The following is a 16,862-nucleotide window of genomic DNA, read 5'->3' as shown; positions in this document are numbered from 1 at the left end:
AACAGCTCAACAAGTAGAGGAAAAGCCTGATTTTCCAGCTGGGCTTCTCCTGGTATCTAAGACATGCTCTTTGCTATGCTCAACACTGAGGCAGGGCGGACAAAAATGCATCCCATGGTTTGGCAAATGATTTCCCTTCCTGGCTTTGGGCTTTGTCCTTTCCAGAACACCACATGCACCACACACATCTCTTTTGTTGGGCTTTTTCTTTCTATTTTAGGGTGAAACCTGAATAATTTGAAGCAAAAGGACATCCTTGCACTGGTGTGTGGCTCAGCCCTGAACATGACCACAGAGAGTTTTGCAGAGTTCCTGAACAAGCTCAAGGAAATCCATGAGAAAGAGGTCCAAGGTAGAGAGACAAAATTTTCTTATGAAAAACTGGCGAAGATCCATTTCTTTGTAATACCACCTTGATCCATTTGGTGTCAAATAACCTGAAGGGAGGAGGAGCAGGTGTGGATTAGGGAGATTTGGGGATTAGTGCTGAGCAAGCAGCACCCACAGGGATGGATTGGGACAGGGGGTCACAGCCTGTCCCTCGGGGGGAACCCCCACTGGTTGTACATACTTGTACCTCTAAAGAAAAAAGTGATTTGTTGAATGGTGAGGAGGAGCAGGAGAGAGAGGACATTCCTGTACTCCATGCTGCTGGAAAACAAGCCAGGGAGTGCTCAGTCCCTGCAGGAATCCCCCTTGCTCCCAGCATTAACCACAGGGGATTTGGCTCCTCTCCTGCCCCTCTCTCGTGGTCTGGGATAAAGGTGAGCTGGGAGGTTTGCAGGGCACACACACCTGCTGGGCATCTGCTCCAAGCAGTGAGGATTGGAGTGTGTTTGGATACTGAGGGATAAAGGGAAAGCAGAAAGATGCAATAATCTACAGGACAGAAGCAGCAGGAGATGAAGCTCTGTTAAAGAAAATGTTTGAGTCAGGTTGGATAGCTTATTCCTCAAGGGAATAAATTATTTCTTAGGCCATACATTATTAAAATAAAACCCATTAGGTTAAGCAGCCAAGTGCCAAGTCCAATTGTTTTCCTATTAGAATAATTCCCAGTATCAATATTATGAACAAAACTTCAGCACTTTTGGATGATTCTGGCTTATGAATTCATTCTTCTCTTGTGTAATTGCAGGCTGTGTGAGAGTTAGAGGAAACTGTTGAGCAATTTAAACCACATGTTTACATCTACTTTGCATAAAATGGATTTGACAGGATACAATGTCTGCAGATCCATCAAGGGAAGCCATTCAGCTGTAAATATTCTCCAAGATGCTTTCCAACCCTGAAAGCTGTAAAATATTGCCCACCTGGGAAATGCAGGCTGTAGTGAGAAATAAGTAGAAACAAAACTGAACCAGACTTTTTGGATCTGTGAAGGAAATGCAGACTATTAAACAGTGGGGATACAAAACGAGCTCACATTTTGTACAACTTCCCCAGTTACATTAAACTGAGATTGTGTTTAACACATGCAACGTGTTACTCCTTATCGGAGATAAGGCTTGTGAATGGATGAGATTTCTGCAAAGCCACGCACCTCCCTGGAATTCCATCAGTGCTGTTTGCTTCTGAGTGCTGGGGAACTGGCAATAACCCCCATCTCTCTGTGTCTGTTCATTTTCCAGGGCTGCACAGCAAGGTGACGGAGCTGACGACAGAGAAGTGCCGGTGAGAGATGCTGGGGCACCGCTGGAATTTCAGACTTCTCCAAAACTGCTGGACTAAAGAGCACCATTTGCCTTCCTGGCACTGCCAAATTCAAGCCTTTTGGCTCCAGCCAGGGCTTGGGCTGATCCCAGCCCAACTCCAGTTTGCCTTCCTGGCAGGTGATGCTTGTGCCACCTCGTGCTTGCTCCCTTGGAAAACAATAAGTGGAGGAATTAAGTTAACTCCAAGGAAGGTGTCACAGGCTCCAACACATTTGTTTCACCTCCTGTCACAAAAGAAAAAGATCACTGTGGATGAAGGCATGGGTTTGGGGGAGTAATCTAATAATCCTCTTTTCTTTGTTCTTTCTTCAACTAGTGATGCTCAGAGAATTGAAGAGCTGTTTGCTAAAAACCACCAATTAAGGGAACAACAGAAGGTCCTTAAAGAAAATGTAAAGGTGTTAGAAAACAGGTAGGATTTGTTTTCAAGTAGGGTGCTGCTGAGTGGCAGTGACTGCAGGGTCCTAGGGGGAGAGTTTGGGATTTGTCTTCCCAGGAGTGGGATGTAGCACATGAACCTCTATTTTTGCTATACTCAGCTGCTGGGAGGAGTTTGGGAATGTGTATGGGAGCTTTCCTAGGCTGGTGGTGGTGGGGCTGGACCTGGAGGGGTGCAAGAGCCAGTGCTGGGCTGGGGTGATTCTAGGTGATGGTCGGGCTGTTCACACTTCCCCATGGGGAGGGCAGGAATTTATTTCTCCCATGGCAACTGTGCAGTAACAGCTGTGGGATTTCCTTCTTCCAGGCTGCGAGCTGGTCTGTGTGACAGATGCATGGTCACCCAGGAGCTGGCCAAAAAGAAGCAGAATGAGTACGAGACCTCTCATTTCCAGAGCCTGCAGCACATCTTCATCCTCTGTACGTACTGACACCCCCTGTGAGCTTGGCTTTGGCAGGCTGAGTCTTTGCTCAGCTAATCCCTCTCCCAGATATTTGCACGTGAGCCCTTGTGGTGAGCAGGAATCTGGGAAGGGTTTGGGGATGGGGAGAAGGGAGGGAGCAGGACTGTGGATGGCAGTTCATGTCCCCCCTTCACACAAATCATCAGAGATGGGGGTTGCAGCCCTCCACACCTCCAGAAAAAATGAGAGATTCCAGGCTGTGTCAGCTGCCTGGAAAAAGGATGCATTTGGCACAGCAGAAGCAACACTCTGGCAAAGACAGGAAAGTCACAGCAGCAGCTCAGCACGGGTAAATGAAATCAAGCAACACATGTGATGGATCTTCTCCTGAGCTTTGGCACAGCTCCCAGCCCCTCTGAGGCTCAGGGTGTTTTTCCCTGGGGATCTGACCAGCCCAAGGAGGGTCGTGGGGGTAAAGGAGATAAGGCATTTAGGAGGGATGGAGAGGTGCCAAGAGCCCTTGGTTTATTGCCCCTGCTATGCCCCTGCTCCCTGAGTGCGGCTTTCCAGCAGGAGCAAAGCAAGGCACCGTGCCTGGGAGCCCACCCGTGCTCTCTGCAGCACCCAGTGCTGGGTGCTCACACCTCCCTCTGGCCTCTGTCTGATCCCCTCTGAGACCCCCAGCCCTGCCCCTAACCCAGCAGCAGCATCACCCAGCCCTGGTGCTCAGGAGCAGGGTGTTCACTGTGCCCAACCCACCACTGCCTCTCTGGTTGTGCTCTTCCTCTGAGCTGGGTGACCTGCAAGCAGACCCAGCCCTGATGAAACCTGAGAAAGTTGCTCCCTTTCATCCCTTAGCCCCAGCACGTTCACAAAGAAGGAAGGAAATCCCTCCAAAACTCGGTGTCATTCCCTGCTCCCCCTCCGGGCACCCCAGCGAGCTGTGAGCAGCATCCTCACAGCCCCTGAACTCACACACCACCTCTGTCCCTGCAGCAAACGAGACCAATCGCCTGAGGGAGGAGAATAAAACTCTCAAGGAAGAACTGAAGAGGCTCCAGAGCCTGGAGTAAGCACTTTTCTGGTTTTGTTCTTTACATCCCCAGAGTTGGGCAGGGACATGTCCAGACTGTGACATCCTCAGGGGTATTTTAGCATCTAATCCTCGTGGGTTCCTGTACATGTAAGACTTGGAAAAATCCCTAATGGTCTCAAAATCCTTGTTGACATTTGCTCACTCCCCTGTTCAGGAGCATCCAACAATTCATTTTTGGGCAACAAAGATATTTAACCCGCTGGAAACAAAGCCCTGGGCAGCTTGCATAGAGCTCAGCCTGGGATCCCATGGCTTCTCCATGGCACCAGCTCCTCTCCTGCATGCAGAGAGGGTCTGCAGGAAGCAGGTGGTTTTGGGGAAAGCAGAGTGACACACGAGGGACTGTGATGGGGTTAAAGAGGGAGAAGTGATCTGCACCAACAGGTTCACAGCCCAGCAGAGCACTGTGCTGGAAGCCAAGTAACCTGCCAGGCTGGCCAATATATACAAATCAGCTCATTCCTCAAGGGTTTAAAGTCCAGAGGAATTAGCACTGAGGGATTAGTTTAGAAATGTGTTTTCTTTGGAGCACAGGAGCACCATCCACTTAAAGTGAAACTCTGGCTTTTACACCCCAGTGCTTCCCAAGAGCTGAGTATCTCCAGAACTGCAGGCTGGGCTGGGCTTGCTGAGCACTGAGTGATTCTGCTCTGCTCTGCTCTCCCATGAGATGCTGGATAGGAAGATTTCCAGCCAGACATCCATGTCTCAGCATCAGAGTCCATCCAGGGCTCTGTGTGTGTCTCCAAGGCTCAGGCACTCCCTTGTGTCACCACAAGCATCAGCCTCTCCATCTTGATTTGGTGACAGGGGGCAGACACCACATCCCTGTGCTGAATCCACCCTCCACCAGGCTGAAAGCCCAGCCAGGGACAGGTTCCCACAGAGCTTTTGCAATAGCCACAGCTGGGTCCTGGCTTACCCAACATGTGGCTTCCTGCGACGTACCCACAACCAAGTGGGGCAATCACAGCTTGGGCTGTCATGCTGGCTCTGTCCATGCCCAGACTGCAGCTGGGCTCCTGATGAGCTGCAGTGGAAGGAGGTGAGTCTGAGGATCCAGTATATCCACATGCACACACACATAAATATGTATATTTGTGTATCAGGCTCGGAGCTCTCAGTACAACCTTCCTTCTCCTGCCCCTTCTCATTCACTCATGTTCTCTCCTTCCAACAGGGACAGGACAAAGACCCCAGGAGTCTCCTCCAGAGAAAGCTGCTCCACACCAAGCTCCCCTTTGACTTTACTGTCCCCAGTGAGCAGGAGTGTCAGCACAGAGAAAGCAGAGCACAGGGAGGCAGAAGAAGCCCAGCAGGATGTGCCAGACCTTGAGCTCAGTGAAGGTGGGTGCTGCTGGCTCCTGCCACCCTTGAGGGAACTGGGGATGTGAAGAGTACCTGAGCCACGGTGCAAAACTGCTCTGGAAAAGGGTCTGGAGAGCAAAGACCAAGCTGTTGGCAGCTCAGATGGGCATTGCCATGGGCAGAAAAGCTGATGGAGGCGGGGGAAATGCAGGTCAAGGGAGAAACAGCCTGCTCTGCATTAGAGCAAAAGAGTGCTCGGGTGCCCTCACAGAAAGCCAATTCATGCAGAGACCATGGCATTCCCTTCCTGCCACCCACACATGCAACAAAGGGCAGGTTCAGTCAGGTGCTGGCTTGAGCCAGAAGGTAATTTTGACTCAAAATCCTCACTGAGAGGTAATTTGTACCAGCCAGTGGCATCCCTGGGAGGCTGCTCAGCTGCAGCCCACTCCAGGGCAGGGTTGCAGCAGCTCTGGGGGAACATTATGGCAGCTGGCTGTGTCTTTTTTTGCAGAAAAGCCTCCAGAGAAGCTCCAGAGAAGCTCTCCAAGCAGCAGGACTTCTCCAGGCACTGTTCTCCAAGAAGTCAGCCTTGCAGAAATTGTGAGTTGTCAGAGGCAGTCTGATGTCCTCAGGCCTTCTCCCCACTGCTGTGGCCGTGTGAACTGGATCAAGACAAGCAGACTGGGATAGGGAAAGAGTAGGAGGCAATTGGGGGATGGAACAATTAGCCAGCCTTGGGTAGTTTGTCATTCTCAGAGGGCCTGGCATTCAGTGGTTGCAAGGACAAACACAGAGAGGGTGTCTCCAAGGGCTGCTGAGTGATGTGGTGACACTGGGCACGGGGAGATGGGGCTGCAGGACCCGGACCTTGTTCCTGGTCATGGGAACTCAAGCCCACGGACACACCCACACAGACTCCTCTGCCTTGGCACAGGTTTTGCTTACTCGACCTCCACAAAAAACTTGAAAGAGCAGGTGAAAAGGGGTTTTGGTAAGGCTGCAGGCAGGCTGTGGGGATAATTAATAGGAAGGGTTGGTGACATCTCCAGGTGGGCAGGGGAAACCTGTCAGAACATGTGGTGAGCCTTTCATGACAGCTGATGGAGACAACGATGTCCTGGCCCAGGCATTCCACCAGAAATACACCCACCAAACCAGTGTGTGCCAGGAGCTTGCATGAATAAAGTCTTGCATGAGTAAAAAGGCCTGACTACAGGACAAGGAATTTGCAGGGTCTTATCTTGGTTAAGCCACTGAATCATGACTTAAGAGGTGCAAAACTTTCTGTGCTACAAATCAGTGCAGCCAGAAAATAGAGAGTTCATGAAGGGAAAATTTCCTGGAAAAATGAATAAAAACTTGATAGAGCTGTTGACCAGAACTATATCAAGTGCACTCAGGAGCTGTCTGTGCTGTTCTCACTGGTGAGGGGAGGTGTCCCAGTTCAGCCAGGCTCTCTGTAGCCTGGGGCACACTGCAGAATGGCTCACCTGGACTTTCTGTCCTCTGCCACAGGCATCCCAGAGGATTTCCAACCAGCTGCATGGAACCATTGCCCTGGTGAGACCTGGCTCCAGACCCTGCCTCCTGGAAAAGAGTCCTTCAGGGGCAGCAGTGTCCCCACCAGCGAGGAAGACTCCTCTCCCTGCAGAGCGTGAGCACAGCCCCAGCCTCGAGGCGTGAGTACCAGCCTGGGACTCGTGGTGTGGGCCTGATCCATGGCACATTGCAGCTGTCCCTCCGTGGATGAGTGGCCAGCTTCACTCTGTCTGTCCACCTTCCTCTCCAAACTTCTCCCACAGCCTGGGGAAGGGGGGCATTTCCCTGTTTACAGCAGTAAGCGATGACTGGAATCCAGCCCAGCAAGATCAGGCTCTCGTTATTCCAGCTCTTCAGACAGACCCATCGAGTGAACAGGGTGCCCCCACATCCAGGCAGGACTGTCCCAGGCAGGCAGCAATTCCTGCTCCTCCTTATCTATTCTGATGGGCTTTGCTGCAGGGCTCAGCACTTCCCAGCTTATCCTCCCCACTGATTTCAGGAGCACAGAGGGCTGAGCAAGGCCAGTGAGTTCACCTGTAGAGACAGTGAGTTTCCAGGAGTGTGAGTAGCTCTGCTGAGCATTCCTGGGAGCAACTTGCACTCATGGAAGTTGCCAAATAACCAGCAGGGACTGGGTTTGCAGGGCAGGTTCCTGCACTGTATCATCCTTCTTAGAATGGCTGTAAAATTTTCCTGTTGAGTGAGATTAGGGGAGGGTGGGCTGTTCCTCTGCCCTGGGGGTCTTCAGGCACTGAGAATACCCAGGAGGGTAATTAGGATTTGCTGATTGTAAGACATTATTCAAAAAGTGACTTCTCAGCAGCAGTGCTGTTGTGAGAGGTCACTGCATCCTCACCCTCACTCCATCCTCTGCCTTGAGCTGCCATGGCCTAGGAACAGGGGTTTGCTGCTGGATGGTGGGATGGGAATGGATTCCACTGTGTGGAGACCCACTGCTGACTGCCTGGCGCCCCTGGCCACCAGGACACTCCTCCCCTGCACAGAACCCAAAAACAAACACCATGTACTGGCCAAGAGCTGCAACAGGGCATGGAAAGAGCAGGGGAGACCACACACATCCTATCCCTGCAGAGCTGGGAAACCATGGGAAAACTCTAATGCTAATGTGATTTTTTTTCCTAACATGATCTACCTAACGTTTTGGGTTTTTTTTTTTTCCACACTTTTAAAAGCTTTTTAGCAGCGAGCAAACTGGACTCCCCCAAGGTCGCTCCATCCTATGAAAACCTCAAGCTGAGCGCCCGGAGGGAGCAGCTGTGCCTCCTGCACAAGCAGCTGTCCCTGCAGCAGCTGGGGCTGGCGGGTCCCGGCTCGGCGGGTGACCGGGACAGCTTCCCCAGCGCGCTGCTCCGCGCCAGGGCCGCCGAGGGCCGGGCGCGCTGCCGGGACGGCTGGGAGGAGCACGCAGCCCTGCTGAAGCTGCCGGCCACCATGGTGTACGTGCGGGACCAGCAGCTGGAGGAGAAGCTGCAGCTGCTGAAGCACCGGGAGCGGCTGCAGCAGCTCCTGCAGCAGTGCCCGCCGGGCCAGCGCTCCCACGGCCGCTGCGAGCCCCCGCCGGGCCGGCCGCCGCCGTCCCCGCCCTGCCCCTGGCTGGGCATCGCGGCGTGCAAGGAGGAGAGGCTGCTCCTGGAGGAGGCTGCGGACGGGAAGGAGGAGAAGGAGCTGTGGCTGTGCCGGGAGCGCTGCGAGCTGCGAGCCAAGGTGAAGGAGGCGAGGGACGAGGATGCGGACGCGCCGCTGGACCTGTCCGAGCCCGGCCGCGGCAGGGACACGGGCTGGGCAGGGCACGGCCGGAGGGACAGCCCCGGGGGACACAGGGCACAGCGGGGCCACCTGCGCTGCCCCCACCGCTGGCCCGGTGCCGCCAAGGAGGAGGAGGAGGAGGAGGAGGAGGAGGAGGAGGAGGAGGATGCAGCTGTGGTAAGTGCAGCTCTGCTGCAGCTCCTTCCCCACCCCAGGGTGCCCAGCACTGCTGCCGGGACCATTGTGACCAGCATTAATATCCTGAGGGAGGGTGGGTTTGAGATGGGTGATGCCAGCTTGCACATGGCAGCGCCGTGGTTGCTTGTTGGCTAGGGTGGTTCTAGCTTCGGGCTGCTACGGGGTCCAGATAGCTCCAGGGGCCCCCGAGGCAGAGTTCAGCTTCTCAGCTAGCCAGGAATGAGACTTTGGGAATCACCGTAGAGGTTCTGAAAGTAGCTTCATTTCTTCAAAGGGTTCTACCAGCAAAATCCGGATACATAGCACAGCAAGGGGTCTTTAGGGGGAATTGCAATTCTAACCTGTAAAATTATAAGTTGAGAAACTATCCAATTACTTTAGAATTCTAGGTGAGAAAAGACCAATCATCTAGTAAAGTTAAAGACCAATAGAAATCCTAAATGATAACAGGAGTTTCGGTAGGGAGCAGGAACATCTCTCATGAAAGGTTTCATTGTCTCAGGGTACGAGATCCCAAGGCCCTTTTCAGGGACAGCTGTATCATCCACAGTTGCTCAGTCCTGGCTGTCATTCCCTAGCTCCCCTCCAGTGTCCGCAGGGGTTCCATCCATGCCCAAGGGCAGGCAGTGCCTGTGCCCCCTCCCTCAGGCTGCTGCAGGGGGTACACTACAGTGCACAGGAACATCTCTGGGATGCTTGTCCCTGTGGGTGTCACAGTCACCGAGTAAGGGCTGGGGACAATCCTCTCCTGCCTGGTGACAGCAGCGTTGGTGCTCCCTGTTGTGTCCCTGTGTCCCACAGCTCACACTTTCACGGGCATATCTGACAAACAGCTCCACACCCAGCGACCCAGAGGCCCCTCCCGAGGCTGGGATCAGACGGGATGGCAGTGCACAGAAGGGAGAAGCAGGTAAGAAGCCCCAGGCAAATGTGACATTTGAGAAGGCAAGAGTGAAAGGTGCCTTTTGGAGAAGGCATTTCCCAGCCCAGAGCTCTCTGCTGGGCTCTGCACACACCTGCAGACCCACGTTCCAGGGATCAAGTGTTCCTGCCTCCCAGCTCTTCTGGGCCTTTGGGGGAACTTCAGGTTCCATATTTCTGTCCTTGAGAGCTCAGTTTTCTACCCTAGAAATGTCCAAAATTCAGCATATATGGGGAGAAAGCAATCCCAGTCCTTCTGGAGAAAAGCCCAGTGTGTCTGTGCAGCACAGACAGGAGCCACCCATGGGGTGTCCTTGCACACTCAGCAGAGCACCCTGCACTCCACACCAAGGACATGGAATTCTCCAGGAGCTAAAGAGTCAGTGTAGCTCCAAACTCTTGGGAAAACCCACTCCACAATCTGCAGCAACAAGACAAAATTGCTACTCCAGCATTTCCCACTCCTCTCAGGGAAGAAGCAGCTCAGAGCGTCCCAGCAGAGATGGGATGCAAAAGATTTGCAGGATTAGCACTGGAGAACCATCCCTGTCTGTCCCCTTGCTCCAAAGTGTGTCCTGTGATGACACAGCTCACAGAGGGGAGCACAGATGCTGGGACCTGCAGCAGGTAGATCAGGATGGTTTCCTTCCTTTCCTTGCTCCATCCTCCATAAGAGCCCTCCCAAGGCCTTCTCCCTGCCTGACCCCCTGAGACAGAGGTGCCAGGTTTGTCCAGGCAGGTGGGAGGCAGCAGCCATGGGGATCAGAGTGGGAAGCACGTCTGCTGGGAGCTGCTCAGTACCAGCCTTACTGGCTTGGCCAGAAAGTTGAGCTCGCCTGGATTAGTTGGTCTGGGCGTGTCAGAGTGGTTTGGGAACACTCTCCGGAGCAGGATTTTTCACGGTGGAAAAAAAAAAAAAAAAAAAAAAAAAAAGAGTCCTCTGTGATTTACATGCTAAGGAGATATCATCATGGCAGAAGAATTTCAGCTGATTACATTCTGGGTGTGGGAATACAGGATTTTCTTCAGTTCTCACCTTAAGGTTGACACAAAGCCCGGGAAACAATACACAAATACTTCTGCACTTTCTAGTGAACCTTAACCTGCAGAAGGATAAGGTGAGGTTGGGATCAGGCTACAGGGAATCCAGGAGGGCCTGGAAGCAGCATCACCTGCTCTCCCACCTCTGCAGGGGCAGCAAGAGGGGGCTGCCCTGCTGAGCTCCATCCTGGCTAGACCTGGGTGTGATGAGCAACAAGTATTGAGTTTCTGGGGTGCCCCAGCCCTGTGCCCGGCCCTTTCTGCCCACCATGGCCAGTCAAGGTGTGATACTGTATGTGCACACAGGGTGATGCCACCAGCAGCAAGGCTTGGTCCCCAACCCGTGGATATTCTGTGTGTGCAGAGTTTGGGAGTGTGCAGGTACATGTCTGGGGCTGTGTAGCCCCAGGGTCTGTGTACAGTGAAATGCTTTTGCTGGGAAGGGAAGTATCTCCCCTGCCTTTCCTTCCTCTGCTCCTCAGCACACATTCCCTGCCAAGAGGCACTGACTGAACTTGCAGCAAATGTGGGATTGTCCCTTTTGGCCTCTTCACCCCGACATGCTTCTCCCCACCTGGGGCTCAAACAGGAAGGTGCAGCCTGGGGCTTAAATACCCCCAGTTTCCCACCTGTATGTAGCTACAGATGTTGGGACAGCTCTTGTGACCTTGGTGTAGCAAAGTCCTGTGGATACAGCTTTCCTGGAAGCTTTTTTCCCAACAGAGTCCTGTTGGATCACTCCTAAACATTCATTCCTGGCCACACAGCTTGCAGTGCCTCTGCTTCACAACCCAGTTTATTGCTAAAGCTGCTTTCTGCCTCAGTGGCTCTGTGAGCCTGGGCCAGTGGCTTTGCATCTGCTCATGAGCTTGTCAAGCTTTCCACCAGCCTAAAACCCCTTTTTGTGTTTCTTTAGATGACAACGATGCTGAGTCTGGGAAGCAAGAATCCGATGAGCCAGACACGACGGACAGCGAGGTTTGTTGGTTTGTTTGTTTGGTTTTTTGTTTGTTTGTTTGTTTGTTCTCCTCAGCCATCTCCTCAGCTTAGGCTGCCGGGTCCCAGAGGCATCAGACAGGTTGTCCCAGCCCAAGCTCCCTCCAGGAGGTGGTGGCTTTTCCTGCACCAGATGCCAAACCTCATTCTCACCCTGTTGCACAATTTTCTGCTGAGGGGTACAAGTGCCACTCTTCCCAGAAAAGTCAAGAGTGTTTATGAACAATAGCATTTGTCATCACTCCATAGCAAAGGTCACAAAGGTCCCTGGCAATGCCATCAGCTCCCTGGGAAAGCCAGGGTAGTTTGTACACTGACTGCTCTTCTCTTTGGTGTAGGAGAAATATGAAGATGAGATCCTGCAAGAAGCTGAGGCTGACGGGAAATACTTTTGCACCAAAGACAAAGTTCATGTGCAGCAGAGGAAGAGAAAAAGAGGACAGGATTCCTGGATTAAAGGTAGGGAGGAAAAGTCCCTTGGGGCATCAGCTCAGGGCTACAACTTCTGCTGCTTCCAGAGGGACTCCTGTGAGAAATGCCCAAGGACAGGGGAGAGGAGAGCTCTGCTCCATGTCCCTCTGAGCCAAATTTCAGCAACACTAGTGTCTCCAGCCAGAGGAGCCCCTGCTAATGGTTAGCCAGGACAGCCTGGGCAGGGTGACCAGGAGAGCACCCCAGGCACCTAAGCTAACAGAGCTTAGTCCCTTGTGTTTGCTTATCTGGTCAGGGAGGTGGTGCCTGGGGAAGGCCAAATTCCCAGGGGTGAGTTATTGACATTCAGAGAAAGGTTTCTGCCAGTTCTGTTGATCTTCCAGTGTGCCTGTGGAGGTTTCCCTGCTGACAGAGGAATGTGTTGTACCCATGTTTCCTACAGGTGAATAAGCAGAAAACTGCTCCTGATAAGGGCAAGGATAAGACAGTTTGTCTGTCAGGCCTTAAAAAATGCTCTGTCAGAAAAACCCTGCTGCTCACCACTCTGTACTGGAGCTAAAAACAGGGAAGTGCTGGCCCAACCATAAATGTAGAGAGGGCTGTTGCTTAAGTTTGAAAGGAGATTGTTTAACAGCCCAGCCTTCAGAGGGCCCTGCTCGCTCAGGGGGCACCACCACAGCTGGGTGACAGGAGGATTTGCTGTACAAAACCAGCCACTTGGAGCAGTGGGGAGGAAGCTGTCCTGTCAGGACAGACACATCCCGCTCTCCAGGACTGGATGGGGATGTCCCAAGTGAGGGGTGGGTGCAGCTGTGACAGGAATGGGGTGATGGAGGGTGTAGCACCTCTCTCAGCATGTGGTGTGGGCCATGAACCACACTGGATGGGGAAGAAATCCATCAGAATGCATCTTGCTGGTCTGGGTACCCTCTCAGGGACGCTCCTGCATGGGGTCAGTTCTCTACCTATTTCTGCTTCACATGTTGTTTTGTGTCCAGGATCACAACAGCCTCCCCTGGATACCCACACATCTCACATATGAGGAGTTTCTCTCCATCTTTCCTTTGCTGAGCTTTGCTTCCTCCTGCACTGTCCCTATTTTGGGATGAGGCCATGCTGGCTCCAGAAGTGTAAATCCATTTCTCTGTGGTTAACTCCTGCTGTCATCTGGCTGTTTACAGGATATAAGAAGTCAATGAGAGGAAAAAAGAAAATCAAAGTGGAGCAATGCCCAGTGGGGATCACAAAGGAACTGGAGAATTCCTCTGCTTCCCACAATGATCCCTCCAAGGAGAGTTAGCAGCTGGGCAGGATGGAGCAACTGCAGACTGAAGGAGAGGGCTCAGAGACCTCAGAATCCCACCCACACTGGGAGAGTGAATCCTTCTGTCAAGTTGGGCCAGGCAGTGAGGAATTAATTTATGAGCACAGCACCCTGAAACTCCTCACTCAGTGCCACAGGGAAGGCTGGGCAAGGATGAGCCATGCAGGTGACACCTGGAGCAGCCAGGTCACTGCTGCTGGAGCCCCACAGTCAGTGACCCCAGAGCAGATCCTCAGACTGGATCTGGAAGAGGAGATGTCTCTTTGTAACCTCACCCTGCATCAGAACCATGTTCTTCTCTGGGATTTCAAGTTTGGAGAACGGAATACCAGACCCCTCTCCTCATGAAGGATGTCCCAGTGGCTGGCTGAGGGGTGGTGACCAAACCAAACACTGCAGAGTCCCATGCACAAACTGCTTCAATTAAATCCCTACCCTGGTTTCATACACACATGGATCTTGTCTGACCTGGGGAAAGTCCACGGTTTTCTTTCCTAGTCAAGTGAGGAGCAAGTACATGGGCAGACAGGTGGGATGTGTCCCTGGAGAGGGCAGGCAGGAAGAAGAGCACGGGAAGGGAAGGTCTGGGTGCTCCCTCTCCCCAGCACGTCCTGCATTGCCTGGAAAAGGTCGGTGTGTGACACCCAGCTGTAGCTCACATCAGAGCACCAGCTCAGCAGTTCACACCGACCTTGGCAGGATTGCTGGGAGCTGTTTCTCACGCGGATAAACTGGTTCTTAGTAATTTTTTTTTCTGATGGGATGGGAAGGGCTGCAGTGAGCATCCGTGCTCATAACATCGATCCAGGAGCCAGGCTGGGTTGTTCCTGGCACACAGGTGGAGAACAGGGACAAAACAGAGACCAGCGGAGCAGTGCCGGATTCCTGCTGTGGGGTACTCCCCCTTCCTTTACCTGCCCTTATTTCTATTTAAACGTGTTTTTTCGCTTGTTCACAAGAACGAAGGCAAAGCACAGCCAGCCAAGAGCAGCATCCTTTGCTCGTAGCACCACAACCCTAAAATCCCATTCAGAGAGCCCCGCTGCGGGGGAACCGAGGCGGGAGGGTCTAGCACTGCCCGGGGCAGCCCCGCATGAGCCCAGCCGGGCGGGACCGGGAGCGGGAGCGGGAGCGGGACTGGGAGCGGGACCGGGAGCCGTACGGGCGGTGCGGACTGTGCGGAACCGGGAAAGCTGCGGGAGAGGGACCGGGAGCGGGAGAGGGAACAGTGCGAGCGGTGTCGGCTGTGCAGACTGTGCGGAATTGGGAGAGTTGCGGAAACGCTGGGGGACCGGAACCGGGAGCAGTGCAGGATCGGGGCCGGGACCGGGACCGGGACCGGGAGGAGTGCAGGATCGGGACCGGGACCGGGACTGGGACTGGGATCGGGACCGGGACCGGGACCGGGTGCGGGCGGTGCGCAACCGGGACTGGGACAGGGACAGGGAGCGGTGCGGGCGGTGCGTAACCGGGACCAGGAGCGGTGCGGAACCGGGACCGGGAGTGATGCGGGAGATGCGGAACCGGGACCGGGACCGAGACCGGGACCGGGACCGAGACCGGGAGCGGGAGCGGTGCGGATCCAGCACCGGGACCGGGAGCGTTGCGGGCGGTGCTGGACCGGGACCGGGACCGGGACCGGGACCGGGAGCGGGAGCGGGAGCGGGAGCGGTGCGGATCCGGCACCGGGAGCGGGAGCGGTGCGGATCCGGCACCGGGAGCGGGAGCGGTGCGGCGGGCGGGCAGTGCCGCCTGCTGGGCAGAGCCGGGCCGGGCCGGGGCCGCTGCCCGGGCGCGGGGATGCGGTTCAGCCCCGCCAGGGCACAGCAGGTGAGCCTCTGATGGCTGTGAAGCCACGGGAACACCTGGCAGCTCCAGCAGCGGGGATGGAGCGGCGGCTCTCCCGCGGCGCCGCTGCTGTGTCGGGAGGAAAAATTATTCATCTTCCTCCTGTCTTCCTGCTTTGGAAGAGCTCGTTGGATGATGAGGAAGGGTCTGGAGCATGGATGTGCTGAGGGAACTGGGGGAGCTCGTGCTGGAGGAAAGGAGTCTCGGGGGGGACCTTTTCCCTCTCTACAGCTCCCTGTAAGGAGGTTGTAGCCAGGTGAGGGTTGGTCTTTTCTCCCAGGTAACAAGTGACAGGACAAGAGGAAAATGGCCTCAAGTTGCACCAGGATGTTAGGTAAAACTTTTTCACTGGATGGGTTATCAAGCAGTGGAACAAGCTGCCCAGGGCAGTGGTAGGGTCACCGGGGTTGCAGGGCTGATTTATGCCAGCTCAAAGCGTTCAGCGGATCATGGCCATGGGAAATGGATCAGGATCACCACTGATGTCTTCCCTCTCAGTCTGGGCAGACAGCACAATGTCTGTCCTTCTTAGACCAGCTTGGAAGAGAGAGCAATAACCCACGGAACACGGTGGTGAATTGGATAAATACGTCTTCTAAAAATACCCCAGCAAGGAAAAGAAAAAAAAAAAAAAAAAAAAAAAGGAGAGAAGCTGAAATGCAATCCCATAAAAAGGCCCCTCAGACTGTAGGGAGGTTGCTTGGGATCAGGAGAAATGAAGGAGGGAAGGAACTTTTGTGGACTATGAAATAATCACCTCCCTATGGCAGTCCCTTGATAAGCAAAACGTGCAGGAGTCCTGCCAAAAATAATGAAGTTCTCAATTCCTTTTCTTCCCACTAAGATTATTTTCCCTCACATTGCACAACACCACCACAGAATCCACTTCAAATTTAATATATTTTATGTTTCCTTTTTTATGTTGTCATTAGACATTTTCACCCATATCTCATGCTGAGTGTGTTTGAGGGGCTGGCAGGGACACATATTTCACAGTTAGGGCAATCCCATATCTGAAAAAAACAAAAAATAGTTTTGTCAGCTCTGAGCAAAGTGCTCCTCTGAGCAAGTTGTTGAAGTAAATTAAAATTTATATGCTGCACTTGATCCAGCCCTGGAATTTCTCTGTTCCTACCATTCCCTGACTTGCTGAACCTCCTCACCACAATACAGAAAGATGGATAATTGCTGAGGTCCATTAATTCTCAAAATCATGTTTGTCAGTCTTTTGTTCAAGTCATTCTTGACAGGTAAATGCATGTATTAATCTGGTGATATGCAGGCAGCCTCAGATGTGAATTATTCTGCTGTAAGGAAGAAATCTGAGCCCTGCAAGCAGCTCTGGATCTCTGCAGAGGTCTCCATGTGCAGGTTCAGCCCTGCCTGAGGTGCCGTGTTTGCAGGGACACACAGGGCAATGTTCAGCACAGCAGCCTTTTAATAATTCCACATGAGCTGGGTTAATGACTCCAAGTGGCATTTGTGTACTAGACCCAGCAGTCTCTGCTTTTTGCAGAGTTAATCCCTTTTGTTGCCACAATCCTGTTCAGTACGAGAAGGAGGTTTTACACGATAATCTTCAGAAATGCACTGAAATTACCCTTAGAGTGCATGAGTTACATCCCACAGAGCAACAGAATGAAGGGAAGCTGTCCCAAGAGCAGGTCAGTTCTTCTCACTTGTTTTGTTCAGATGAATTACAGCTCTGAGGTCACCAGTGCCGTGGTGTAGCTGGGACATCTGGGCCAGTGCAGTGGTTTCCCAGAGGAAAGGGGTTCAGAGCCCAGCTTGGGTTCACCCAGGTCAGGGGCTGGAATTGAAATTGCACA

General features: G+C 53.2%; 1 protein-coding gene across 1 annotated transcript; it reads left to right on the top strand.

The window, feature by feature from the left end:
- The first annotated feature begins 285 nt into the window (after window positions 1-285).
- RBBP8NL (RBBP8 N-terminal like) lies at window positions 286-13,611 on the top strand. The gene is made up of 13 exons (XM_056507505.1): window positions 286-352; window positions 1,632-1,674; window positions 2,032-2,127; window positions 2,461-2,573; window positions 3,554-3,626; window positions 4,834-5,000; window positions 5,476-5,564; window positions 6,480-6,643; window positions 7,700-8,450; window positions 9,273-9,381; window positions 11,350-11,423; window positions 11,768-11,888; window positions 13,043-13,611. Exons 1-13 carry the CDS (start codon window positions 286-288, stop codon window positions 13,159-13,161), a joined length of 1,986 nt encoding a protein of 661 aa, XP_056363480.1. The 3' UTR covers window positions 13,162-13,611.
- Window positions 13,612-16,862: the final 3,251 nt, after the last annotated feature.

This window comes from Oenanthe melanoleuca, chromosome 20 (genome assembly GCF_029582105.1).
Source record: "Oenanthe melanoleuca isolate GR-GAL-2019-014 chromosome 20, OMel1.0, whole genome shotgun sequence".
Taxonomy (NCBI): Eukaryota; Metazoa; Chordata; class Aves; order Passeriformes; family Muscicapidae; genus Oenanthe; species Oenanthe melanoleuca.
The sequence above is the reverse complement of the archived record's forward strand: the minus strand, read 5'-3'. Positions and strand labels throughout refer to the sequence as shown.